The sequence below is a fragment of the Ammodytes marinus genome (genome assembly GCF_949987685.1).
Source record: "Ammodytes marinus genome assembly, chromosome: 7".
NCBI classification, from domain to species: domain Eukaryota; kingdom Metazoa; phylum Chordata; class Actinopteri; order Uranoscopiformes; family Ammodytidae; genus Ammodytes; species Ammodytes marinus.
Window position 1 is genome coordinate 15217899 of NC_137211.1, and position 26888 is coordinate 15244786.

The 26888-nt window shown below is 43.8% G+C and overlaps 2 protein-coding genes across 3 annotated transcripts; both read left to right on the forward strand.

The window, feature by feature from the left end:
• Positions 1 to 268: 268 nt before the first annotated feature.
• ncoa6 (nuclear receptor coactivator 6) lies at positions 269 to 15392 on the forward strand. 2 transcript variants are annotated; one of them, XM_080031223.1, is made up of 17 exons: positions 269 to 326; positions 1130 to 1464; positions 1839 to 1994; positions 2142 to 2264; positions 2513 to 2635; positions 2743 to 3585; positions 3783 to 3911; positions 4653 to 6018; positions 6118 to 6236; positions 6400 to 6821; positions 6927 to 7163; positions 7316 to 10343; positions 13905 to 13958; positions 14077 to 14107; positions 14555 to 14596; positions 14847 to 14980; positions 15100 to 15392. In XM_080031223.1, the coding sequence occupies exons 2-17, from the start codon at positions 1170 to 1172 to the stop codon at positions 15144 to 15146; spliced, it is 7149 nt and encodes a 2382-aa protein (XP_079887349.1). In that variant the 5' UTR covers positions 269 to 326; positions 1130 to 1169; the 3' UTR covers positions 15147 to 15392. The 2 variants fall into 2 exon arrangements, with proteins under 2 accessions (XP_079887349.1, XP_079887350.1); XM_080031224.1 differs by having other exon boundaries at positions 6930 to 7163.
• Positions 15393 to 15901: 509 nt separating this feature from the next.
• top1b (DNA topoisomerase Ib) lies at positions 15902 to 26870 on the forward strand (the record flags this gene model as incomplete). The annotated part of the gene is made up of 21 exons (XM_080031471.1): positions 15902 to 15934; positions 16236 to 16260; positions 17666 to 17762; positions 18027 to 18147; positions 18399 to 18457; positions 18610 to 18714; positions 18820 to 18910; positions 19058 to 19143; positions 19286 to 19401; positions 19490 to 19611; positions 19725 to 19847; positions 19946 to 20133; positions 21133 to 21277; positions 21434 to 21577; positions 21982 to 22167; positions 22769 to 22837; positions 22953 to 23067; positions 23327 to 23454; positions 23617 to 23711; positions 24826 to 24975; positions 26768 to 26870. 21 exons carry the CDS (start codon positions 15902 to 15904, stop codon positions 26868 to 26870), a joined length of 2301 nt encoding a protein of 766 aa, XP_079887597.1.
• Between the last annotated feature and the right edge of the window lie 18 nt (positions 26871 to 26888).

Genomic DNA, 26888 nt, shown 5'->3' on the forward strand with positions numbered 1-26888 from the left:
ATTCAAATAGAAACGATAGAAATCTAGTTCATATGTTAATTGAATCCATAGTTCCATGAACCATAGACAACCGAAGATTTAATTTTATTTTAGAATACATTTAAACAATTGTCAATGGGCTTCTTCTTGTTTTGTACTACTCGAGTATTTTTGTAAAAGGGACGTTGCGGCTAATCCTCATTGGATATTTTATTTTGAAAAGCAATGCCGGAAACAATATTTTCCGTTCTGTTAGCGTGACATCGTTTCTGACTTTCTTATGATTCATGTTTTGTTAGCTAATCTGGCTAGCAGACATCGCCTGGTCGAACAGATGAATATATGTGGTAAGGGTTTTGATTTTGGCATGCGTAATTTACCGCTTGTGACGAGAAGCAGGTTGAATCAAACGAATTAGGAAACGAATGCGTTGCTTTTTCAATTGCATTCATGTTGAATTAACTGCAGTGCTACCCGGCTAACGTATTGCTAAATGTAGCTTTCAGATAGGCCAGCAGGAACCGCCTTGACACAATTTGTATCCTCTTTCAGAAAGCGGTGTCTTCTAGAAACGTATCCACTTGAATTGGTAATGCTGTTCCTATCGACTTGAACACGCACATTGGCATGGGATACGTGAATATTTGTGTTCTCCTCTCCGACTTTGATCTCGTTACGTTAGCTTACGTTTGCGCTAAGGCCTGTGCTACTGCTGGGTCGATGTCAACCAAGCTGGCAACCGAACGTTGTTTGATAAGAATGCAAATCACGCTGCAATTAACAAATAGGCCTACATTATACAGTCTATTTATGAGACATTTTGACAAGACTGTCGTTGTAGGCTTAGCATCATCGGCCTTAGTGATGTCACTAACGTGCAGGTGGGTTGTTAAGGTAACCTTAAACGTTACTGTGATAACGTCATCAATGTGCCCTGCTTCGATGCACTAAAATACAATTTTATTTTGCTTTATCTCACCCGAAACTAGAAAACATAGCTACCAATGTATCCAGAACACACTAGAATCACTACAACTATATTGGTTGTATCCACTTTATTTGGTCAGCTCTTTCGTTACTTGAATACTATGTGACACTGGTGGTTTTTGGATGGTAAAGTAATACGAGTCTATTTTATTTTCAATTTCAGAATAAAACGGTTCAAAGGCCACTCCTAGTTAGAGAGGAGGATGGCACATCAACGTACCCCACCGCCGCTGTCCCAAGTGACAGAGTACCTGGAGCCTGATAATGATTCAGACAGGGACTCTGGTGTTGGGGAAGATGCAGGGGATGATGCTGACAGTTGCCATGGAGGCACAGTAACAGAAGAGGAAAAAGTCGAGCAAGATGTCACCAAAGGAAACAGCGGACAGGGGGAAGATTTGACCGTTTTTGTTGCCTTTCCAGGGAATATGGAGGATGACGACTTCACACAAAAGCTTAACATTATCCTCAATGGGATACCAAGCGTGCTTGATATGGGTTGGTTTCATTTTGTTTTACTCTTATTTATGGAGGGAGGAAACAGAGCTGCTATACTACTGATATAGAAATCGTAGCTTCCAAGTACAGTTAACTACCGCTGCCAAGTGTACAGCTCCGGCAGGTGTTTTGGGAATAGATTCATTTTAATTTTAGTTTGACATTAGACACTCCTTTACGCTGTTGTTCAATGCTAAAATATGAGGTTCATCAGCTTTGTTTCTGTTTTACAAGTACTGCTAATTTACATTTGAAACATAAGCCTGTTTCAGGTTTATATTATAGCAATAGATTTGCACGTATGATCTTTCCTAGTCCCTTTCTGAGAATGTATGTATTGTATACACCATGATCCCAACCTGTCCCTCTTTTAGGCTCTGAGAGGCTACAGCCACAGCATGTGGAGCCATGGAACAGTGTGCGGGTTACCTTCAACATTCCTAGGGATGCTGCTGAGCGACTCAGGCTGTTGGCCCAGAACAACCTGCAGCAGCTCAGAGACCTGGGGATTCTCTCTGTGCAGATAGAGGGTAACAGCACAGCCTTCCAACACTTTGTCACTTCTCAACAGGATGCAACTTGCAATGTTTTTGTTTTTTGTTTTTGTCACATCAAAATAAAGGATACAAACTAGACTTTTAGTACATTTTACTTATAGATGTGCTGTTCATTTTCAGGGGAAGGGGCCATCAATGTGGCTGTGGGACCAAATAGAGGACAAGAAGTCAGAGTGAATGGACCAATTGGAGCACCTGGCCAGATGAGAATGGATGTTGGCTTTCAAGGTCAACCTGGTCCAGGTATTAGTTTACTGAATTCATATTGAATCTATACCAACTAGACTGAAAACTTGCTTGAATATTGTATGGTAGTTCTTTTTAGTAGTAGCAATAATGTAGTTTTTGTGTAGGCTTTTTACAGATAATTGTAAAGTAGGATCTATGGAAACATCTTGAAAATCTTGAATTTGTAGTTATTTTATGTACTGTGTCATAGCCATTTATTAGTTATTGATTTTGAATTAAATATATGCATGTATTTTCATAAGGAGCGGTAAGAATGGCTAACCCGTCGATGGTTCCCCCTGGGCCTGGTATGGCAGGTCAGGCTATGGTTCCAGGCGGCAGTGGACAGATGCACCCTCGTGGTCCGAGAACATCTTCACAGACAGGTTCAGGTCTTTGTTTCTTGTACGTCAAATGATGCATGTTGTAATGTCTAAGATTGTATTGCTTTGACAGTACAATAATGGAACAACTGTATCTTCCTCTCTCATAGATATGATGGATCCAATGATGCCAGGCATGTCAGTTCAGCATCAGCAACAGCAACTTCAGCACCAACAGGCAGGTCCCCATGGCCCAGGCCCAATGCCTCCTCAGGCTGCCCATCACATGCAGGCTCTCCAGGCCGGGAGACCGCTCAACCCGGCTGCACTGCAGCAGCTACAACAGCAGCATCAGCAACAACAGCAGCAGCAACAGGCCCAGCAGCAAGCTCAGCTCTCCCAGCTCGGACCCAGACCTCCATTCAACCCATCAGGCCAGATGTCTGTCCCTCCTGGCTGGAACCAGTTGCCCCCTGGGGTCCTTCAGCCACAAGCTGCCCAAGGAGGCCCTGCATGGAGAAAGCCCCCACCCCAAGGTCAAATGGTCCAACGCCCACCTTCTCTTGCTACAGTTCAGACTCCCAGCCACCCTCCACCCCCATACCCATTTGGCAGCCAACAGGCCGGACAGGTATTCAATACCATGGGACAGGGGCAGTTACAGCAGCAACAACAGCAGATGGGAGTGGGTCAGTTTGCCGCTCCCCAGCCGAAAGGCCTACAGGCTGGCCCTGGTGGTGTTGTAGGACAGCCCAGACAACCTCCACCCCTTCCACAAACTTCTGGACCACAGGGCAACCTCACTGCCAAATCCCCTGGTTCCTCCTCATCTCCTTTTCAGCAGGGTTCACCGGGGACTCCTCCCATGATGGCTCAGAGACCCACAACTCCACAGGGTTTTCCCCAGGGCATTGGATCACCAGGAAGAGCAGCCCTAGGCCAACAGGGTAACATGCAACAAGGATTCATGGGAATGCCCCAGCATGCACAACCAGGGGCCCAAGTTCATCCAGGTGGGTTAATGTTGGTAACTATTAGTTAGCTATTAATTAGTCTTAAAAAAACGCACACAAAACAGTATGCTATTCTCATCTTCCTGTATATTTTTCATACCTTGTGTGAATAAGTGTTGAGAAAACCTCAGTATTTTATAGTTGTTTTGAATTTTGCACTCAGATTGTAAACAAATCTCAACAAATACTGATTGCAGGCATGTCGAAGCGTCCGATGGGTTTTCCAACAAACTTTGTCCAAGGTCAGGTGAGTGTCAGCACTCCAGGAACCCCTGGTGGAGGAGCCAATCAGCAGCTACAAAGCAGCCAAGCAATGACTCACACAGGTAAAATATCTACACTGCTGTAAATATGTAGGGGTATGTTTTGGGGGACACACTAGCTTTATACTGATTTGGAGGAATTTAAATTGTGTACAATGAGTAGAGACAGATACTGACATTTTTAAACTGAAATGAAACCAATATTTAACATTTATATATTTTTTTTCTGTATACTGAGGGAATATATTTTAGATTTGAAAAATAGACTTTTGACATGATGTAAGTATATCTTCAGAATATGACCATTGACTAACAACATATCTGCTGAATGATATACACTACTTTACCTCCTGTTTAGTTAACTCCTACAAAACTATTTACTATTTTGATACATGAACATTTAGATTTAACACAGAACCCCCTTTATTATGATAATGTAATGGCAAATGAATAGCTGAAGGAGCAAGTTTGAGATAAGTAAATATTAATTGTTACCAACTGCTAGTGCACTGAAAGGGGTCTTCTTTTTACTGGCCATATCAGCTACTGACAACTTCAGTCCTTATCACAGCTAAACAAATTATTTTTTAGATAGGTGATGCTTTCAGTTCAACATATTAAACTTCCAGAAAGAGTAGTTTAAGACAAACAATTCTCATTCAGACAGCCGGGTAGCACATGCAGCCATTCTCATTTGACATGCCAAGGCTTTAATATGAAGTAAGCAGAAGACACATTAGCTTATCTGTTGTGAAACCCATTTAAGTCATTTTTTAAATGTTTTTCCTCTCTGTTAAACATCAGGAGCTCAACCGGCAGTCTCCACACCGAACTCAATGCAAGGTCAACCCCATGTCCAACCCAATGTTATGGGTGTGCAAAGTAGTATGGTAGGTCCACCGCCAGGTTCGACTTCTGGGCCTATTATGGGCCAGCAGCAGCCTGGCCTCCAGACCCAGATGATGGGCCTCCAGCATCAGGCCCAGCCCATGTCCTCCTCCCCCAGCCAGAAGGTTCAAGGCCAGGTTGGTGGTCAAACTGTTCTCTCAAGGCCTCTCAGTCAAGGGCAGAGAGGAGGGATGACCCCACCCAAGCAGATGATGCCTCAGCAAGGCCAGGGGGTGATGCATGGGCAGGGTCAGATGGTTGGAGGCCAAGGGCACCAGGCCATGCTCCTACAACAGCAGCAGCAGCAGCAGCAGCAGCAACAACAACAGCAACAACAAAACTCTATGATGGAACAAATGGTTGCCAACCAGATGCAAGGAAACAAGCAGGCATTTGGAGGCAAAATTCCACCTGGGGTCATGCCCGGCCAGATGATGCGTGGCCCTTCTCCAAATGTTCCAGGAAACATGGCTCAGTTCCAGGGCCAGGTTGGTGTACAGCAGATGACGCCACAGCAGCAGCAGCAAATGGCTCAACTCCAACAACAGCAGTTACAACAACAGCAGCAACAGCACCATTTGCAACAGCAGCAGCTACAGCAGCAGCAGCAGCAGCAGCAGCAGCAGCAGCAGCAACAACAACAACAGCAGCACCAGCAGATGAACCAGCAACAGCCCCAGCAGGTTCCTATTCCTGGTAATCCTAATCAAGCTATGGGCATGCATGGGCAACAGATGAGGCTCCCTGCGGGTCATCCTCTTATCCAACAACAGTTGCAACAGCAGCAGTTACAGCAGCAGCAGAAGCAACAGCAACAGGCTATGTTGCAGCAGCAGCAGCAGCAGCAGCAACAACAGGCAGCTCAGCAACACCCACATCCTTTGGCAGATCCCAATACTGGCACAGGGGACTTGGGGGTCCAACAGATGGTCCCTGATATGCAGGCACAGCAGCAAGGAATGATGGCTGGCCCTCAGCATGTGCAGATGGGTAATGGCCACTTTGCAGGTCATGGCATGAACTTCAATCCACAGTTCCAAGGTCAGATGCCAATGGGAGGACCCTGTGGACAGCAAGGAGTATTTCCCGTCAACAAGGATGTAACCCTGACTAGCCCACTGCTGGTAAACCTGCTGCAGAGTGATATCTCAGCAAGCCAGTTTGGTCCAGGAGGAAAACAGGGAGCAGGGGGTGGCAATCAGGCCAAACCCAAAAAGAAGAAACCTGCAAGAAAGAAGAAGCCCAAAGAGGGAGAGGGACAACAGCAAGTAGAGGGGCTTGGGTAATTCTTTGTATTTGCTATGGTGAATTGTTCAAGTAAGTTATACTCTTATCATTCACTCTTTGATTTAACTTAACCTATGTATTATCTTTTTCTTAGTGCTCTTGATGTTGCTTCTGGCATGGATGATTCTGAACTGTCAAATCTGGGTAGTGAACAAAATTTGGTATTGGAAAACTCTGGCCCGAAAATCCCTGATTTTGCAAACAGGCCTGCAGGTAAATTACGTGCATTTATTACATTTTGGCACATTTTTTAAATGTAAATTTACATTTTTTATTCAGCTGCTATTTCTTTGTAACTTTACAGTACTCTTTACAACCTTCACTTTTATATTTGCACATCTTTTTGTTTATACATGCTGCTCGGATCTTTCCCTAGGCTTTCCTGGTCAACCTGGAGACCAGAGAGTATTGCAGCAGGTACCCATGCAGTTTATGCAGCAGCAGCAACAACAACAACAGCAGCAGCAGCAGCAACAACAACAACAACAACAAATGCAGCACATGCAACAGCAGCAGATACAGCAGCAACAAATGCAGCAGCAACAGCAGCTACAACAACAAATGCAGCAGCAGCAAATACAGCAACAGCAGCAACAATTACAACAGCAGCAGATGCAACAGCAGCAGCAGATGCAACAAATGCAAATGCAGGGTCTCCAGAATGCTCAAGGGCAGCAGGGTATGACAGGGCCACAGACGTCGGGCCAAAGCCAGCCCCAGATGCACCCTCATCAGCTGCAGCAGCAGCAGCAACAGCAGCAACAGCAGCAGCCTCAACAGCCACACATGCAACAACAGGTATTATTCTTCTATCATTTACTTTATTGATGGTGTTTATTATCAACACAATGGTACATAATGTATCCATTCATATATAATGTTGTACCCCATTTTACATCTTAGCAGCAACAACAGATGATGATGATGCTGAAGATGCAGCAGGACCAGGCAAAGAATCGTATGACCATCCCTCCAGGAGGTCAACTCCCTCCGAGGGGCATGGGCAATCCACCTGAGGTGCAGAGGCTTCCTGTCTCACAGCAGGGCAACATGCCAGTAATGATCAGCCTTCAAGGACATGGAGGGGTACCGCCGTCACCTGACAAGGCCAGAGGGATGCCCCTGATGGTGAACCAACAGGTTAGGGCTGAGTGCTGCGAAATATCAATAGTCAATATTTGTTTCCTTTCTTTCTTTCTTTCTTTTTTAAACTAGTGAGTTCACTGATATTTGTTTTCTTGGGAGTAAACAGTACATCATTTTGTATTTGTTCTCTTTTTATAATTGTTTAGCATGGAGGCGCTGCTCGAAGAATGTCCCATCCTGAAGCAGGGCAGGGTCCCCAAGGCACAGGATCTGAAGAAGCCTCAGCAGGGGCCCACCCAAAGCAGGAAATAGGGATACAGCCTGGAAATGGGACCCAGCAGATGATGGCCAATCAGGGCTCCAACACTCACATGATGAAACAAGGCCCTGGCCCATCACCAATGCCCCAGCACACTGGAGCCAGTCCCCAGCAACAGTTACCCACTCAGCCTCAACAAGGAGGCCCCATGCCTGGCCTTCATTTCCCCAATGTTCCCACAACCTCACAGAGCTCCAGGCCCAAAACCCCCAACAGAGCCAGCCCCAGGCCATACCACCATCCCCTTACCCCAACCAATCGTCCACCCAGTACAGAGCCCTCCGAAATCAACCTTTCACCTGAGAGGCTAAATGCCTCTATTGCGGGGCTCTTTCCTCCTAAAATCAACATTCCTCTGCCCCCTAGGCAACCCAACCTAAACCGGGGATTTGACCAACAAGGTCTTAATCCAACAACTCTTAAAGCCATTGGGCAGGCCCCTCCTAGCTTAACTCTACCAGGCGGCGGCAACAACAACAATGGTAGTGTGGGTGGAAATAACGCTAACAACAATCAGCCTTTCTCTACAGGCACTGGTGCAGGAGTTCCAGGGGTTAAACAGGACAAGCAGCCTGGAGGGCAGGGTAAGAGGGCAAGTCCTAGCAATAGTCGTAGGTCAAGTCCAGCCTCTAGCCGCAAGTCAGCTACCCCAAGTCCAGGAAGACAAAAGGGGGCAAAGATGGCCATCACCGGCCCTCCCCCACATCAGCAGTTGGTAAACCCTCAGGGGCAAACCATGATGCTTAGCCCTACCTCAGTACCCCAAAGTCCAGTATCTATGCCTTCACAAGTGATTGGAGGCATGGAAGCACAGCAGACCCAGAGCCCCTTCCACGGGATGCAAGGTGGCAACCCTGTTGAGGGAGTCAGGGAAAGTCAGGGAATGATGACAGCAGAGCAGCGACAGATGCCTCAGCAGCAACCCCAAACCCAAACCCAGTCACAGCCTTTAAGGGAGCTATCGGCTCCAAGAATGGCAAGTCCTCGTTTCCCTGCACCTCAGCAACCTAAACCTGACTTGGAGATGCAGGCTGGCTCAGTTGATAGGCAGCCAGCACAAGCAACACCTATCCAGGACTCCCAGGTCTCACCTACTCTCAGGACAGCTCCAACCTCCCTTAACCAGCTACTGGATAATACAGGTGTTCCGCACTTGCCTCTTCGGCCCATGCAGAGTAATACTGGTAGAGAGGTTATGGGAAAGGACAGCCCCAAGTCTGCCTTGGATCCAGAGAGACCACTCTATAGTAATTCCCAGAGTACAGTTATGTCATCTTCTTTCCCCACTACTGCCACTATAAATGAATCGGAAGCTAAACCGAAACCTGCTGTCCCAACCCCTACAAGCAGTCCTAATTTGCAGCCTTCTTCAATTCCGAGCTCGCACCCCAGCACTAACGTGAACTCTAATACTACCCCAAGCATTAGCCAAACCCCTATTTCCAGTCTTGTTTTCAATCCCAGTCCGAATGTAAACCCAACATCTACCCTCTGCCCTACCCCCAGTACTAACATTAATGCCACCATAAGTGCAAGTCCCAACCAAGTTACTTCTGGTCAGAGCAGCCCTGCCTCGACTGTCAGTACCAGTTCTAGCTCCAGTTCTGTCCTAAACCCAGCCATTTCGGCTCTAAAACAAAGCCCTAGTCCTAAACCTGTGACAAGTGTTCACTCGGTTATACAGATTCCTGCCTCTTCTAGCACAATTTCCCCTAACCAGATCACTGTTTTTGTCACATCTAACCCCATCACCTCTGCCCCCACTTCCCAGTCACCCACACCTATGGTCTCCACCATGGTGGCTGTCCCTAACAAGAACATTCGACCTCAGGACATTCGGCTTCAGGCCCCTGTACCCCGACCGCAGTTTATAGCCACGACCCCTGTATTTATCAACCCTATTTTCCAGGTCCCAGGTGCATCTGTGGCTCAAAATACCACAGTAGTACCACAGCCAGTCACCATGGTAAGGCCTATCCAAGTGTCGAATACAAACATTCAACTTTCTCCTGCCCCAAGCTCCACCCAGTCCTCGGGGGTGAACATGGCCAGCACTCAGCCTGCCAGAAGTGCTGTTGGACAGGTCCAGATTGCCGCTAGTATGCCCTCATCAGCCCCAGTTGGTCCCCTCCCGGCTCCTCAGCAAAGTAACCCAGGAGTTCTCAAAACCGAGAATCTAGGCGAGACAGGTTCTGCTCAGAAATGTAGTCCCCCAATACGGAATCCATCTCCACATCCAAGCACATCGGCATCATCTCCCTTTCAGTCACCCTTGGCTTCTCCTCCTCCTTGCACAAGTCCTGGGGCCATAAACACAACCCGAAAGAGCCCCATGTCTCCTCCTCCCACTGCCCAGGTGAAAAATAAACCTGGAAAGGCTGCTGCACCAGTTAATGTGACTGCTTCAGCTGACTCCGAGCAGAGTTCTGTGCAAAGGCCTGTGAAGGGGCCCATTGGGGCTGTGCCAGCACAGGTTTCTCATTCCCCTGTTAGTCCTGCCATTCAGATTGAAGCACTAGCTCCCCATACTACTACTACTACTACTGCTGCTGCTCCTAACAATGCTACTGTATCTGCAGTCTCCCCTCCAATCCCAGTTACTCCAGTACCTGCACCAGTATCAGCCTCGAGCCCAGCCCAGGCTGCAGCTTCTCAAGCTCCTATTGTCACTGGTGTTGCTACAACCACAGGTGGATCTTCTTCTACCTTGCTCTCTATGGTTGCTCCTGTGCAAAGTCAAGTACCGTCCATTATTCCAATTGTTGCTGGATCTGGACCGGTTCAGGAGGTCCCCCCACCGGCATCCTCTCCAGTTGCTAACCCCAGTGGAGTTCCGCCAGCTCAGTCTGATGCAGCTATAGAACCCCCCATGCTGCCAGCTACAGCACCTGCTGAAACCACTCAGACCACCCCAGGTAAAGACCCCACTGTGAGCTAAAAGAATCATGGTTACACTTTTCAATTAGTTTACATTAATCAACTGTTAGTTTATGCTATTAATGGTTAGTTAAGGCTTAGTTAATAACACTTAGTGCTTATTTAAGATTTTACTAACAGTTAATGTACCCTCATTGTAAAGTGTTACCAATATCAATGAGTAGGTATTCATGTATCAAGTAAAAAGGATACTGATCACATTCTAGGCTTGACCTTTGTTCAGGTCTAGCTGGTGACTATCCATGCCTTCTATATACTGTGTGTCACTCTTGCGGTAAGGGTTAGATAATACAGAGCATATTTTGTTTAATGCGATCTATACTGTCTAACAGCCATAAATAATTCCATTCCATTCCTTTTAAATGTGCGTGAATTTTAAGAAGAGATGGGCAAAGGTCGATGATCGCTAATTAGCTCATAACAAATACTGGTAGTCAATGGGCAGTATCAGTCTGCCCCCGGCACTGACATTCTGAAGATACACAGAATGTCGCACTATATTTTTTGCACTTTGTCATTTTAGAATAAAATACATACCAGAAGGTATCATGCTCAAACCACTGCGGTAAGTCTGTCACCGATATCCATTTGATACTAATATGGAAAAAGTGCAAAAAATATATAACACAACATAACGTGGTTAAAAAAACAAACAAGTGCCAACAACCACATAGGACCGATTAGTTATGTTGTTAAGTTTATCTTCTGACTGTCAGCGGAGACAGGCTAACGCTACCCATTGACTACCAGTCTTTGGGATGAGCTAATAAGTGATGTGCGATGCTTGCCCATTTCTACTCCAAAAATGCACGCCGTGTTAAATGAACTGTTTCTGTCGCCTAGTCTTGAACCCGAGTGTGACACAAAGCTAAAAACATTTTTTTTAAACAATTGCGTTTAAGTATTAAGCTATAACAGATTTGTACATTTACAATGAATGTTCAGTGTTTCCCCCAGAAAATGTCTTAGTCAAGGTGGTCACTGACCCGGGTCACGGGAGGCGCGGCGCAAAGCGCCGCGGCGAAAATTTTGGGGGTATTTTGCTCAAAGATGCCAATGCGCAGTAAAGAAATAAACTGTTAATTTGAATACAAAACACAACAGACATTGACCTTACAGTTGTGCAATTTTGTTTGCTATGTGCAGGTACAAATGATGTGCAAACTATTGCAGTATAAAGCACAATTAAAGAAAACTTCTACTGTTTTGGTGCAATACTATACAGACACACTGAATACACATAGTGGACCATACACTTAACATGTGTATGCACATCAAAGTGAAAATTCAACTTTTTAAAGTTCCTTTTTGGATGGGGGGCTGTTGTGTGATTATTGTGGACAATAGGCCTACTGTGATGCGATAGCCTATAATTTATTAATGGTTATTGTTTGCCTACTTGCTTGATTTCTTTTTAAATACAGAGTTTATTAGTCGTTTTGGAACATGTATTTCCCAATTTAAAACATAAAAATAAAGCGGCATTGAAAATTCAGAAAATAAATCTTCTTGGCCTACACTAGCATGCTGTTTGAAAAATAATTCAATAGTTGAAATAATAAATACAATGTGTTTTCCCCTTAAAATGACTAAATGCATTTCTCCAAAGGTCAAATACAACAGTGTGGCACTTCTGTAAACTTACTGAAAGGTGCCTGGGCCATCACTCTCATGCATTCTTCAAACTTTTCTCTGCGCTGTCTGAGCTGATAGATAGGTTGTGTTGCCATGGTGATGTGGAGTCTTAAACTGTTCTAGTTTTGCAGAGCACTTCTTTCTGTTCAGCTAAATATCCCCATAGAACTGCACTGCGTTTATTATCGGCACCAGTTAAATGACGGTTTGCTTCTGCTCGTTTAACTCTCCCGCGTGCATGCCGTAGTCGCGCGCGGTGCGGTACGGTCGCGCACGCAAAGCGCAGACACAGATCAGCTGATAGAGAAACGCTTGGAGACACATGCTTTTTACCGCAAATCGCGGCCTTTCGTGCAGTTATGACCATGCATAAGTACACATCGCGCTTGCTAGTACATTAATTGTGCAGCACAAAAAAAAAAAAAAAAAAAAAATTAAATATTTTTTTTTTTTGGGGGGGGGGTGGGGGTTGGTAGTCAAGGCGGGGGGCTGGCGTTGCTAAGGCGGCCGCCTTAGCTATAAAGCGCTGGGGGAAACACTGATGTTGGTGTTTGTGTTCACACTCGATTTAAAAAGGAAAACAGTTGCTGTATGAAACTGTAGATAACTAGTGGTGACAGTGGAGGAGAGATAATCGTTCAAGCCTTCTGCTCAACACCTTACACAGCCACCATATGTTGTGGTTTTAGTTGAGCAATTAGTTATAGGGGAAGGTGGGGTGATTTGTGCAACTTTTTACTCAAAGTGATTTTAAAGTCAGGCCTTGACAGTTATGTCTCCAACTCAAATATGTACATATATTTCAGGATGTTGTGCATCCCTGGCAATAAAAACTTTGGATCTGGAATAAACTGTTTAAGAAATATAGCTTTCGGAAAAAAAGTTGTCTTGTCGCACAAATCACCCCACGTAGTGGGGTGATTTGTGCGTCATTGTGTCACAATGACAAAGTCACCATCATCATCTTTCTGGCCATCTGAACTCTCATCAGTGGTGTCGTTAAGTGGAATTGAGATGTCACCCTCTTCTGAGCTACTGTAGACAATCACTTTCTTTTGGTGACCAGCGTATACAGCCATGCCACTGGCACAACTCTCAGAAATGTACTTTGCACTAGTTGCTCCGTGCTTGTGGAACCAACTCCCACCTGACAAATGTGATTCCCCCTACATTTCTGCCTTTAAATCAAGGCTCAAAACCCATATGTACACCCTGGTGTTTCCTCCCCATTAACCTCTGCACTACTTACTTACCTCTGCACTACTATCTGTGTTTATGTGGATGTATGGGCTTTACGTCTTTTATTTTGGTTATTGTTATTTTACCTTCATTGTTTACCTACTGAATGCACTATGTACAGCACTTTGGACAGTGCAAACTGTCATAAATGTGCTTTTATAAATACATTTTACTTACTTACTTACTTATAACTCACCCAGGCCCTTGCGCACAAATCACCCCATCCCCAGAATTTTGGATAATAGGCATGATGCAGCAATTTAGGGTTGACATTGTGCTAACTATATAGACTCAAAGTATAGCATACCAAAGCACTAAAACATGTGTCAAATGTTTTCAAACGTGTCTATAATTGTTCAGACACAATAATCAAAAAACCTTGATCATGGAAATTTTACTTTGAAAGGCAAAACACAGTTTTTTGAGCTTAAATGTGCTTATATCTTATTCCTTGTGTCTCCCTTCTTTACAGGATGAGTCAAATGGATGGCTCTTCTTAAATATGTGGTCACATTTCCAATTTCTTCCACAGTTTTCTAGAAACAAGGGGTTTTGCAACTTCCAAAATGCACAAATCACCCCACCTTCCCCTACATATTTCTGAGTTAAAATTAGCTTTACACATTTAAATGTGTCAGTTGAACTATTTGATCCCCTTTCCCCAGCACCTATTCAAGAAGTCTCACAGTCGCAGGAACCTGTTGCCAGTGAGAAGACAGGTATGTGTGGTCATCCTTATTTTAAGAAAATGTTAAATGCTTGTATTTTAAATAGAAAATAACAATTCCTTATCTTATGAGTCACAGTAATAATAGTCTTATTTTTTCTCTTGTTCAGGTGAAGAGGTCTCCACAGGTTCTGAGCAGGGGTAAGACTCCTCCTAACATTTGTAACTCTTTGAACTGCTGTATTGTTGATTATTGCTGTGTAATCTTTCATGCACTGGGGTCTATTAAGGTGTCCCCTTCTATTGATCTCTGAAAAGTTGACCTAGCAAGGAGAAATGCTTAGACATTTCTAACTCATCTGAAACTCAGGGAGGTCATTTGGTTGGCCAGTGGGGGGTACATGGTGAAAACAATGAGCCACGTGGCCTCAGCACTTGGTATGTATGATGAGCATGCAATAATATAAATCCACTAATGCATGTCAGAATAAACACAGAGCAGCCTACCCAAAGGATATTTATCACTCCACTGACCCCTTATGGCCATATCAATTTTATTGGGGATTGTCATAATAATGGTGTGGAAGTGAAGCCATGTTTGTTCAGCACAGTTTATAGTTTACCGCTGTTTTTCCACTTCTATCACAGATGGGCAAAGAAAAGAAAGACGCCCATCAACTTAGTCCCAAGGTATGTATTTTAACACGTTTGTGCTGCAAAGACACAAGCAGTGATCATGTCGAGTAGTGGATGCTGTCGGGATGAAGATGGACAGCATCTGTGGTAGACGAGGAAAAACAGCACAGCCCTGAGTGGTATTATATCTTTCTCTGAGTAGAGCAGAGTTAACTCACACCCTTGCATCTTTTAGTAACGCATCCTTCTGTTGTCTTTCTTCTCTTTTTGTGTCGTTTCTTGTTGTTCTGTCCGGTCCTCCCAGAGCTGCTGTGGAGAAGCCCAAGGGACCAAGCAGACGCAGCTCCCGGGCAGAGAAGGAGGTGGAGGAGGAGCCAGTAGCAGACAGCGGCATTAGGAAGAGATCAGCCAGGCCTGGAACCAGTGCTGCTGTAAAAGGTAACTTTAAAACATTAACAACAACTTAATATTACATATAGCAACAGCTAAGTCATACACATGTCATAATGTGTTATGCCTGCCCCTAATACACTTGTATATTATTTATTTTTTTACAGAAACTGGAGCCAGCCCTACACAGGCCAAACGAAGGAAGTCTAAATAGCCTGTGAACTGTACTGTAAATGTTTTAGTTTTTTTCCCGCTGTGAATCAGTCAATTTATAGGTTTCTCTGTCCCAGATCATGAATTTTCACTGGAGGAAGAAAACCGTGTACAGATTGTTTTAAAAAGAATTATGCTATTGTTTTGTCCGTGCTATATTACGTGAGATTGTAGTTAGAATGTGTGCATACAGAACGTGTTTGTGTGAATGTGCTTTTTATATTAAATGCTGGATTAATCATGTGAAGACTGATAATGGAGCTCGTCATGATTGTATAATTATGTTGTAAAACTGAATTAAATTTTCTACTGCTTTTTGTTCCGTGAAATTATCTAAAATGATTATTTTATTTCTACCGATCAGTCTGGGATAAGTGGTTCTGTATTATTGATAAACACAGGGAGGAGGGTGGGATGTAAACACTCAGGTCTCATTTGCGATGATGTTCCAGTGTATATGGGGTTATTTAAACTATATCTGGACCAGAAACAAATATCCTGCGTTAATGTAATAAAATCATGATTAACTGAATAATATGCCATCAACACAACCGTTACTGACTTGACATTTTGATAGTGGCTCAGGTAGGGACCACGCACAGTTCTCTCCGCGTTGAGGTTGGTGTGAGCATGCGCTGTAGGCAAATGCAAGGACTCCATTCCAGTCTGTCAGTGAGGGTTTCCCTGAGCCTCGCATCCTGAACAGCTGTCTACTGTGATAACTTCACCTGCTTTACAAACAAAAACAACTTGACCATGAGCGGAGATCATGGACACGGAGACTCGCAGGTACCTTTTGGTCATCATTTACATGTATCAATTCCTTGGCTATAACTGACGAGTATTAATCACCATGATATAAAATAATGTTCAAGAAAACGTTAGTACATGATTGTAAGTAGTTTACACTGTTTCATGTCTCATTTTAGAGCAAACTTTGAAATGACGTTGATCATTTGCATTGAAATGTAGAGTAATTCCTGCATTTTCTATGGCACATTTGTATGCCAATTGAAATAACTTGAATAACCCGAGCTACCGGCATTTTAAAAATTGAAATATTAAAATCATATTTTTTCACAATTTGCAGGCCAATTCTGGATCTAAAGGAAGCGGTAGGTCCTCTGATGGGGTTTTAATTCATATTGATTCTGATTTCCTAGTTCAATCGTGGTCTGTCTACTGTTAGTTTTTTAAAGGATGACAGAAATGGCGTCCCAGAGACTAAGTCCCTTCTCCTCCACTCTCTTGCGGCTATTGTTCAAAAAGAGGGTCTGAAATGTGCACTTGCGACCCTCGGTTTATTAATCGGCCGGGGTTTTTGGAAAGGGCCTGGCGTCGTGTACAATTTGCACGCTTCAGTTTGATCATGCGTGCGTGCAATCACGGCGAATTCTGGAGCCGAAAGTGGCAGAAATGGGGCTGAGGACTTAGTCTCTGCGCCATTTTCTTTTTCTGTAATGTAGCAGGGAGGGCGCCGATGGGAGAGCCAACTGTCGGCCGTGATATGGAGGCGAGGGCTGGGAGCTTATCGTCTCTCACTGCCCCGTATCTCCCCGCCAGCTGCACCCTCTGCCTCCATCTCTGGGCTGGAGACGTTTATCTGCACCGCCAAAAACAAAGCACCGCTCACACAGTTTAAAACTTTTGAGTTGCAGAACAGAAAAGTTGCACTTCATTATTAAAAGCATATAATTATTATTTTTTTGGCTCAAATTAGTCTGACATAAAAGTATCCTTTACTCGTTATTGAGTTAAAAACATGTACTTTTCTTATCCTGGTCTGAAGTGACGGAGAGGGAAGCAGTCTGTGATGGGACTGAGTTGGTTTATGGTTTGTAGGCTAACTGGGATGCTGTATGATTTTATATAGCAGATAATACCCCGTATTAAACTGCCATGACAACAGGGCGCCACGAGGTGAGGATGAAACCAAGCTAGGTCTAACCCAGGAGGGATATAGGCCTGCACTCAGCAGGAATTATTTTAATGAAGATTCGTTATTACAGAAATCATTTGAGTAGATGCAATGACAGCATGAAAGCCATTTTCTTCTTAGTTTCCTTTCGGATTAAAGCCTGTTTAGGGGCGATTAATGTTGTGAGGATAATTAGCCTACACTTTGATTATTACAGTGCTTTATTGGCAAATACTGAATTATGACAAGTTTGCTGTCAACTTTTGTAGTATTTTTTTTCCTTTTGTGAGGGGAATTCAGTCTCCTAGACCACTACACAGGTGTGTCATGGAGGGCCAACCTCAGGGGGATTGTGGGTCAGCTACAATGATCTAGGCCGGGTGTTGATGCATGGCACTTAGGGCTAAATGGAGTGTTACTACTATATTACAACTGTAGGCTGGAATATAAAAGGAACATGGAGGAGGTGTAGAGACGTTTTAATACAACATACTTCTTAATCTATTGAGTGCACATTACCAGATAAAAGACTGATTGTCAGATACAAGTCAATTCCTTTGTTGTTGTTGTTGTTGTTGCTGATCTCCTCATTGTTTTCCTAGACACTCACAAACACAAAGACAAACACAAAGACAAGGAGCACAGGCACAAAGACCACAAGAGAGACAAGGACCAAGATAAGCTCAAGCACAGCAACAGGTAGGTTTGACCAATGTATGTTTTATTCAGCCCTCAAGACGTTGTAAAATGTGTTACAGCTGCCAACAGCTTCTTTTTTTTACCAGTATAAAAATTCAGTCAAGATCTGTTGGTTTAAGCTGTTTATAACTGTATCTTTAATGAAGGGTATATTGACCCATACATCTGGGTACAGATATTATCAGTATGAACTATATACAGTATATTTCTAGTGTCTGACCTCCTGCACTTGATCCCTGACTTTCTGCGACTTCTGTCTCCCAGCGAACATAAGGACCAGTCGGAGAAGAAACACAGGGACAAAGACAAAGAGAAGCTGAGGCACGGAGACGGCTGCTCAGACAAGCACAGGGAAAAACACAAGGAGAAGAGGAGAGATGACAAGGTTTGTTTAAGGCCCGTCAACCCGCCTTCACAGAACCTTTGGAGTCAATGTTACGATGTGTTTTTTTTTACTCACCACAACAGCTGTATTATTATGGTTTTTGTGACATTTACACAAGAGCTTTGTTTTTTCATATTGTGTTCCTGACATACGACTCTCTTCCAGATCTGCTCCTGATGAGAAAAACCAAAACACAAAACTAATGTCACATCATGTCAACTGTAGTTTTTTTCCCCCCTTGTGTCTCATAGATCAAGTCATCCCATGTGGACAAGCCGCCTAAAAAGGAGAAAGAAAATGGATACGTAAGGTGAACAGCTCCACTTTACTGTGTCTGAAATACGAGCCATTGTAAAGAGGTTGACTTTGCAGCTTAGCCATTGCGTGAGGGTAATTAGTGAGCTATTGCTTTACTAATATGCAGCTCAATGTTCTTCTCGATTTCTTCAATGTGCGATTTAGAGTGACGGGCCCTGCTGCCGTTAAGAGCGAGCCCGAAGACGACAACGGCTTCTACCCGTCCCCCCAACACAACAAGACCTCCAAGCGAGAGTACGACGAAGAAGAGTGGGTCGTCACATGAATTGAAAAACCAGATCTTCACCTTCTGCTTCACTTTCTGTGATTTTGCGTTAGTTACAGTTAGTTCACAAGACGTGTTTTTGTTTACAGGTTCGAATACAAGCCCAAAAAAGTCAAGACGGAACATGACAAAAAGGCCAAGAAGAGGAAACATGAGTACGAGGAGGATGAGGAGGAAGAGGTTCATTACGTTTTGTTTTTGTTTTTCCTTTCTTTTACATTATCTCGATGTGACATTCTCCTATTCCTCCCAGGCTGGAGGGTTCGCTATTTGTGTTCTCCGGATGAATTTCTTTTTCTTTTTCATTTCATCTTCACTTAGTTTCAGGACATCAAGCCCAAAAAGAAAACTAAAGACAAAAAGGTAATGGATGGAAAGAAGTCCAAAAAAGAAGAAGAGGAAAAGTGGAAATGGTGAGATCATTTTGGTGACAAATAGTCATTTTCTTCATGAAATGGAATGCTGAGGAAAGTTAACTGATAGAAACAGCTACTGATGAGTTCATTCCATATTTGTCCTTTCCCTCATGGGTGGTATTTTTGTTGCCGTGATGAGGTGGGAGGAGGAAAGATCTACAGATGGCTCCAAGTGGCGCTTTCTTGAGCATAAGGGGCCAGTCTTTGCACCTCCGTACGAACCGCTGCCTGAAAAAGTCAGATTCTTCTATGATGGTGAGTCTGCATGTAAAACAAAACAACTTTTTTATTTATTTAATTTGGTCGAGATTACAATGTGCTTTTTCTGTATACGTGTTTGCAGGTAAGTCTTTCAAACTTAACCCTCCTGCTGAGGAGGTGGCTACATTTTTCGCCAAGATGTTGGATCATGAGTACACCACTAAGGACATCTTCAGGAAAAACTTCTTCAAGGACTGGAGGAAGGTGAGGATACAAGATGTATTCAAGTGTCTCAAGTTGAGCAAACCAGCCAGAGTCTACAGTGTGTGGCGTCAAGTATTTAGTTCGAGCATGCTTCAAATGACCTCTCTTTTTAGGAAATGACACCAGAGGAGAAGTCAAGAATCAGCGACCTGAACAAGTGCAACTTTGGTGAGATGGCGGAGTACTTCAAGGCCCAATCAGAAGCTAGAAAACAAATGTCAAAGGAGGAGAAACAGGTAGGCCTGCATTCATGCAGACTCTCCCGACCCTGTAAAAACCATCATAAAAAAATATCTAATTGTAGGTTTCAAATTTTCATGCGCTTTTTTAAAAGAAAATCAAAGAGGAGAACGAGAGACTTCTCCAGGAGTACGGTTTCTGCATCATGGACAAACATAAGGAAAGGATCGGAAACTTCCGCATCGAGCCGCCGGGCCTCTTCCGAGGACGGGGCGACCATCCCAAGATGGGAATGCTGAAACGACGCATCAGACCTGAAGACATCATCATTAACTGTAGCAAGTGGGTCAATCTCAACACCCTCACTGACACAAAGCTTTCCATTTTAGTTCCAAGTCATGTCCCTATTATGCCCAGTTCTGAGTTTTGATCACAAGGTGGCCCTGTCAGTCCATTGTAGGTGAAGTTGTATGAAAGTATAATGTGGGGCTAGTGCTTGAATTCTAAGGGTAAAGTGTGAAAATGTGTGCTTTGAAAAGAGAATATATTAAGGGGGTCTCCAGAGAGGACCCATACAGATATATCACATTCCTGTTCTCAAACCCTGTTCCCTTCATGTTCAACCTCTTTTCTCTTTCTATTTCTTTCCCTTTATCTTCCCTTCCATCTGCTAACTGCCATCTTGTGCTGGATTTATTTATAGTTGATGGGAATACTTTTCTTTTTTATCTTTGCCATTCTGTGCCTCAGGGGCAGCGTGTGTTTGTGCGAGAGAGAAAGTTTACAGAAAGGCTCATTTGTAGCGTTCACTTGCCACCATGAAGACACCAGGGATAGAGGGTACATGCTGCACGTGGCACGTACGAGATTGTAGATGTATCGCTGACTAGCGCTCGCACACATGCAGGCACTGTGTCAAATGTAGCCTTCCTGTAAGAGCACACTGTGTATGTGTGTGTCCGCAATAACAATAACACGGCCCAAGGAGGACATGTCATAATGTTTTTTTTTGGGGGGGGGACGCTGACATTTCCCCTTACACTACTGTCTCATGGCTGTAGTCTTTGAAATATAAAGCTTATCTTAAAACAATCTTAAAAGAAAAAAAAAACCCAATTATTTTATTAAAGTGGATTCATTTCACGTCTGTGAAAAGTGCTCTCCATTGCACCCTAATCAACACATAGTTAGAAGCACAGTCTCAGTGGACATAAACAACTGCGTCCAGATACCGTAAATGCGCCAACCAGCGGAGAATGCTGCGCTACATTTACATAAGGGGGTAAAGCTGTCAAGTTAACTCATGTCACACCGTTAGTAAGCCTGCCTCTTTTTCTGCAGGGACTCCAAGCATCCTAAAGCTCCCCCAGGGAAGAAATGGAAGGAGCTCCGCCACGACAACAAAGTGACATGGCTGGCATCTTGGACAGAGAACATCCAGGGCTCCATCAAGTACATCATGTTGAATCCCAGCTCCAGGATCAAGGTACCTGCTCTCTCACACATTCAGCATCAAGACGAAATTCGGACTTCATCCCAAATATTTAAATATGTCAGTTATCCTTTGATGAAAAAAACAAAGCAATATCCGTGTGTGTGTGTGTGTGTGTGTGTGTGTGTGTGTGTGTGTGTGTGTTTAAAGGGGGAGAAGGACTGGCAGAAATACGAGACCGCTCGACGGTTGAAGAAGTGCGTGGATCGCCTTCGCACCCAGTATAGAGACGACTGGAAGTCAAAAGAGATGAGGATCAGGCAGAGAGCTGTGGCACTCTATTTCATAGACAAGGTGAGGAGAAACACAGTAAAACTGTGTAGGTAAGGCGCAAAACAAGTGTGAAAAAAATGCTGATGTATTGTAGTTAAGCCTAGGAAAGGCGGAGTCAGCGATTCTATTAACGCAGGTTGTCAAAATCAGTAAATATCTCCTCACGTACATAAACAAAGGATATGTAAACAAAAGGGGGCAATCCACAGCTAGCAACATGTCAGAAGACAGAGCTTAGGCAGTGTTTAACACTTGATATTTGTTGAGCGCACACACAGAACAGGACAGGTAGCAGATCTTGTGGAGATTTGCACTGATTTTGACAAAAAGGCATCTCCAGATTCTCACTCCAGAAGAATAAATCGTGAGAAAATGTTCCACACATTAAGTCTTGATCAAGATTATGTGTTGTTTTTATCTGGTAGCTTGCACTAAGGGCTGGTAATGAAAAAGAGGAAGGCGAGACGGCGGACACTGTGGGCTGCTGCTCGCTGCGGGTGGAGCACATCAAACTGTATCCCAAGATGGATGAGCAGGAGTATGTGGTGGAGTTTGACTTCCTGGGAAAGGACTCCATCCGTTACTACAACAAGATCCCTGTGGAGAAGAGGGTGAGAAAGGGAAGGTCCAAAAAACTGGGATTTTGATGTGGTTTTTATGAGGCTTCGCGTTGGGTATGTATTTTGACAGATATGTAAAAAACAAGTGTTAACGCGATAAGAGGTTTCTGCACTAAGGAGGATATTTGCACAGACAGGAGATCGGCCTCTAAAAGCTTTCAGTCAGCTCTGCCTCAGAGGTTGGTCTGTTTCCTGCTATTACTGGAGAGTGTCACACACACACACACACACACACACACACACACACACACACACACACACACACACACACACACACACACACACACACACACACACACACATGCTGGATATGTTCAGTTTTCCGTCACAAATTCTTCGACCTGCCTGGGCATCGTCTATTCGGCTACACTTCCTATCCGCATCCCCACTCACACACATAGAAGCACATGCAGGAGACACATTAACCTTTAGTGAACCACAAGCACTTGCCATTGAGAGCAGAAATAATATAGCATCCCCATCTGGCCAAAATGAGATGGTGCATCCTTAAACTCTTATTAGTCTGAAGTGAAACATGTAGGTGTTTTCATGTTTAAATACATCTTAGCTGATTTTTCTTTTCTTCCGTCAGGTCTTTAAAAACCTTCAGCTGTTCCTGGAGAACAAGCAGCCTGAAGATGACCTCTTTGACCGACTGAATGTAAGGAACACACGTTGATATATCTGCCTCTGGCTTCTTCAGTCAAAAGGACCTCTCTCTGTGGCCCAGCTGTGAATATGTTTGTCTGTGGGTTTTTTCTCTGTGTCCCCTGCAGACTTCTATCCTGAATAAGCACTTACAGGAGCTAATGGACGGCCTGACAGCGAAGGTCTTCCGTACCTACAACGCCTCCATCACCCTGCAGCAGCAGCTCAAGGAACTTTCCTGCTGTGAGTAACTGCACCCTCAGCCAGTCACCTAAATGAAAAGCACATTGTTTCTAAGCACTGCACTTTTCAATTCAAACAAACTTCTTCACTATAGTTGGAGATAGACTGTGTATACGTACAGATTTTTGGAGAACTTCTCAGTCATGTTATTATAACTATAGTCAGGTGCAGTGTGAAGTTATGTACCTGTAACTTGTGTGATTTCAAATCATCCTAAACTGCGTCTCCTGCTTTGTTGCGTTGTCGTGGGTGACTCCAGCTGATGACAGCCTCCCGGCCAAAATCCTGTCGTACAACCGAGCCAACCGAGCGGTGGCCATCCTCTGTAACCACCAGAGAGCTCCGCCAAAAACATTTGAGAAGTCCATGCAAAACCTTCAGACCAAGGTAAAAAGTGTTTCACATTTATCTTCGGTATCGTTGTCCTTCCACAAGCAACGATTTTCTTGGATTCGTCTTGGTTGCTTAGATTATTAAGTGTGAAAGATACAGATAAACCCCCTCTATATAACATGCAGATTATCCGCATGTGTTTTTTGGTGATTGCAGATTGATGAGAAACAGGCTCAGCTTTCTGCAGCCAAGAAGCAGCTGAAGGCCGCCAAGGCTGATCACAAGGCTTCTCATGATGACAGGAGCAAAAAGTAAGGAGTGCATTTTCAAGCTTTATTGGATAGTACAGAGTTGAAATGGGGAGACAGAGAGAGAGGGGGGATGACCTGCAGTAAAGGTCCACGGGCCGGATTTGAACCTGCGACAACTGCAACGAAGGCCGGAGCCAATATGGTATGCGCTCTATCCACTATGCCACCGGAGCGCCCCGAGTGCAAGTGACTTTAACAGTTTTCTCCGTTACTTACTTACCCCTTTGTCCCTGTTAGGATGTAAAGCAATGACATCTATATAGATTCTTAGGCTGAATCCAAACCTGCACCCTCCGGACTTGAGGCCTGAGCCCTCGCAGACTTCAGCCGTACGTACTGTGACATGTTAAACGTCGTCACGTCAAGTCGGCAAGAGCGCATGCGGTCTGCTGATAGACGGACTTCTGGTCGTTCACTTTGTGGGAAAAAAACAATGTAGGCCTACTATATCAATCCCATGTAAAAGATTTAATTTTAGTTTGACAGAATTATACTCACATCACGTCAAACAGGACTATGATTGATGAGACCTAAATATGATATTACACTGGGCAGCTTTATTCTACCACCACTTATAGACTCAAATAATAAATAGCATTTTGATGAGCTCTACAGCCTCTAAATTTACATATTTCACAATGAATATGTGTATACATAGTCTAACCCAAACTATCAAGTGCATTTTTTAAAATTATATAGGATAATATATATATTATTTTTTTCACTTGAGAACATAACATTTTTATAGTTTTGTTTTCTCAGTTTTTCTTCTTTTTTTAACTACAACATCCTAACTGCAATGCATTGTGGTCAATATAATTGATGAAGTCCAATGAAGTCTGCAGAAAGTCCGCTTAGGGCCCCTTATGGACTTGATGAATTGTTGTTCTGGACAACTCTGAGGACTCACGGACTTCCCGGAGAGACGCTCCCCAAAGTCCACTGAAGTCTGCACGCTTGGATTCAGCCCTGAATATCAAGTTCATGAAGTCCATCTTTATAATTCTTCCGATCAGTGTCTCTGTCTTCCTCTGCATCTCCTCTCTTCTGTATCTATCTTTATCCCTCCATCCTTCCTTCCTTTATGCCCTGTCCTTCTTCATGTCTCTCTCAGGATTCTGGAGCTGAAGCGTAAAGCCGTCCAGAGGATAGAGGAGCAGCTGATGAAGCTCCAGATGCAGGCCACAGACAGAGAGGAGAACAAGCAAGTCGCTCTGGGCACCTCCAAGCTCAACTACCTGGATCCACGCATCTCTGTTGCATGGTATTTATGTGGCAAAGCAGAGGTTTTTCACCTCTGTGTATCAACTATTATTTTATTGCAGGTGTCACTTTGATAAAAAAAAAAAAACTATGACATGAATACACCGCCTACTGTTTGAAAGGCCGGCTTGGTGCGCGGGGTACATATCTACCTTGGTGACAGAAAGGCAGGAAATGCTCTTGCATTGTAGGAAAAGGAGTAGCACAAGCAAAAAACCTAACGGCTGCAGAAGGAAAATAAGAGGAAGAAAAGTGTGTGAGCTTGAGGAACAATGGGGTTTGTTTCTAAAAGCCAGGGAGCGTCCCCAAACAGCGCTCCTTCCTCCATGTGGGAAGTCAATGAGGAGCTGTCTGTGGCTGAATGGAGGGCCAGGCCACATACTGTAGAAGAGGGGAACAGCGGTCCGCCCTCCCTAACCCATGCCCCACAGCTATTTACGGAGAGCCTCCTCCTCAAGCACAATGGCTACAGGAATGCTCCGTGTTTTGCCTGATTGTAAGGGACGGGGTCCTCACTCATGGGGTGGTGCATGGGAACCTGTTTGAAAGCTGTATGTATGTGAATATGTGGAACAGAGATGAAAACATTTGACTGGGATCGTGTTGATTGCTAACCGGGCTGATATGTTATTCTGTCATGCAGTAAAGTAAAGTAGAGATTGATCTGTGGTCCTTGCTATCAGAGTTGACTTGACTATTGAAAAAACCTCATCCAATAAGTGACGCAATAACAGCTACAATCTTCGACTGAATTAAGCATGAAAATTATCTGTTTTTCTGTTTAGTTAGCTACTAGCTAGCAACTTAAGTTTGATTCCTATAGCGTATATTTCCTACATGCCAAATATTTTGAATTTTCATCATTTACATGATGTAGTATATACTAACTCAATATTATATGCCATGCACTGTCGTCATCATGTACCATTAAGTTGCTAAGAAGTACGTTTAACAATAAAATGAGAGACAACAGCAATACATAGCATTGTTTCAGGAAAATATTAATTGGATTTTTACCAACATTCAATTATATTTTGAAAACGTTTTCAATCATTTTTCTAGTGTGATGTCGTTACAGGCACAAAACAAATCAAATTGGTGTTTAATTCAAGGGATCCCTTGATTTTAAATACATTTCTTAAATCTATAAAACTAAATTATAGTATTTGTTCGATGTGTATCTTTGTGTGTAACACTGGAGTATAGCTAGGATGTTCCTGCGCTTCAAGACATAGGAGTAACGTTTAGTCCCTGTCGACTTCGAGTGGTTTGGTTTGCAGGACAGTGTCGAGATCAATGCTGACCAAGTTTGGCTTAAGAAAAGCTAAGGCCATGTCAACTTGAGCATGGCATTGTTTCAGAATGCCCACTTTTAAGTACAGGCCTTTCTCACTGCAGACATTTTGGCTCAGTAGTTCATAACAGTCACAAGCATAAATAACTAGTGCATTCCATTTAGTGGAGCTTGTTTTTAAGGGCCTTGCTGTTTTGCATGCTGGCTCGCTGGCATGACTTACAGGGACACATAATAGAACTTAGCCAACTTTACCTAAAATTTGTCTCGTCTGTGCTTTTCCTGCTAAGACACAGCTGCCAGAACCCTGTCATATGAGTGAAGAAAATTACCAATAGAGTACTACATCAAGGACTCTAATGCATTGCACATGGGTCGAATAGCTGTAGTTTTGCTGCTGACAGCTGGCTCACTGTCCGGTCCTCTCCATGGAATTTCCTCTGTAGTAAACATAGTGAGCAGTGTGCCCTTAACTGGTCTATCTTCCCTCCTCTTCCAGGTGCAAGAAATGGGACGTTCCCATCGAGAAGATCTACAACAAAACCCAGAGAGAAAAGTTTGCGTGGGCAATGGACATGGCGGAAAAGGACTATGAGTTTTAGACACGCTTAATGTTTAAT

Excerpts from the sequence above, each read along its gene's own strand:
- ncoa6 (XM_080031223.1), top strand. The coding sequence starts at position 1,170 with ATGGCACATCAACGTACCCCACCGCCGCTGTCCCAAGTGACAGAGTAC. Across the intron at positions 7,164-7,315 it reads CCCTGATGGTGAACCAACAG|CATGGAGGCGCTGCTCGAAG; the intron begins GTTAGGGCTGAG and ends ATAATTGTTTAG. Across the intron at positions 10,344-13,904 it reads AACCACTCAGACCACCCCAG|CACCTATTCAAGAAGTCTCA; the intron begins GTAAAGACCCCA and ends CCCTTTCCCCAG.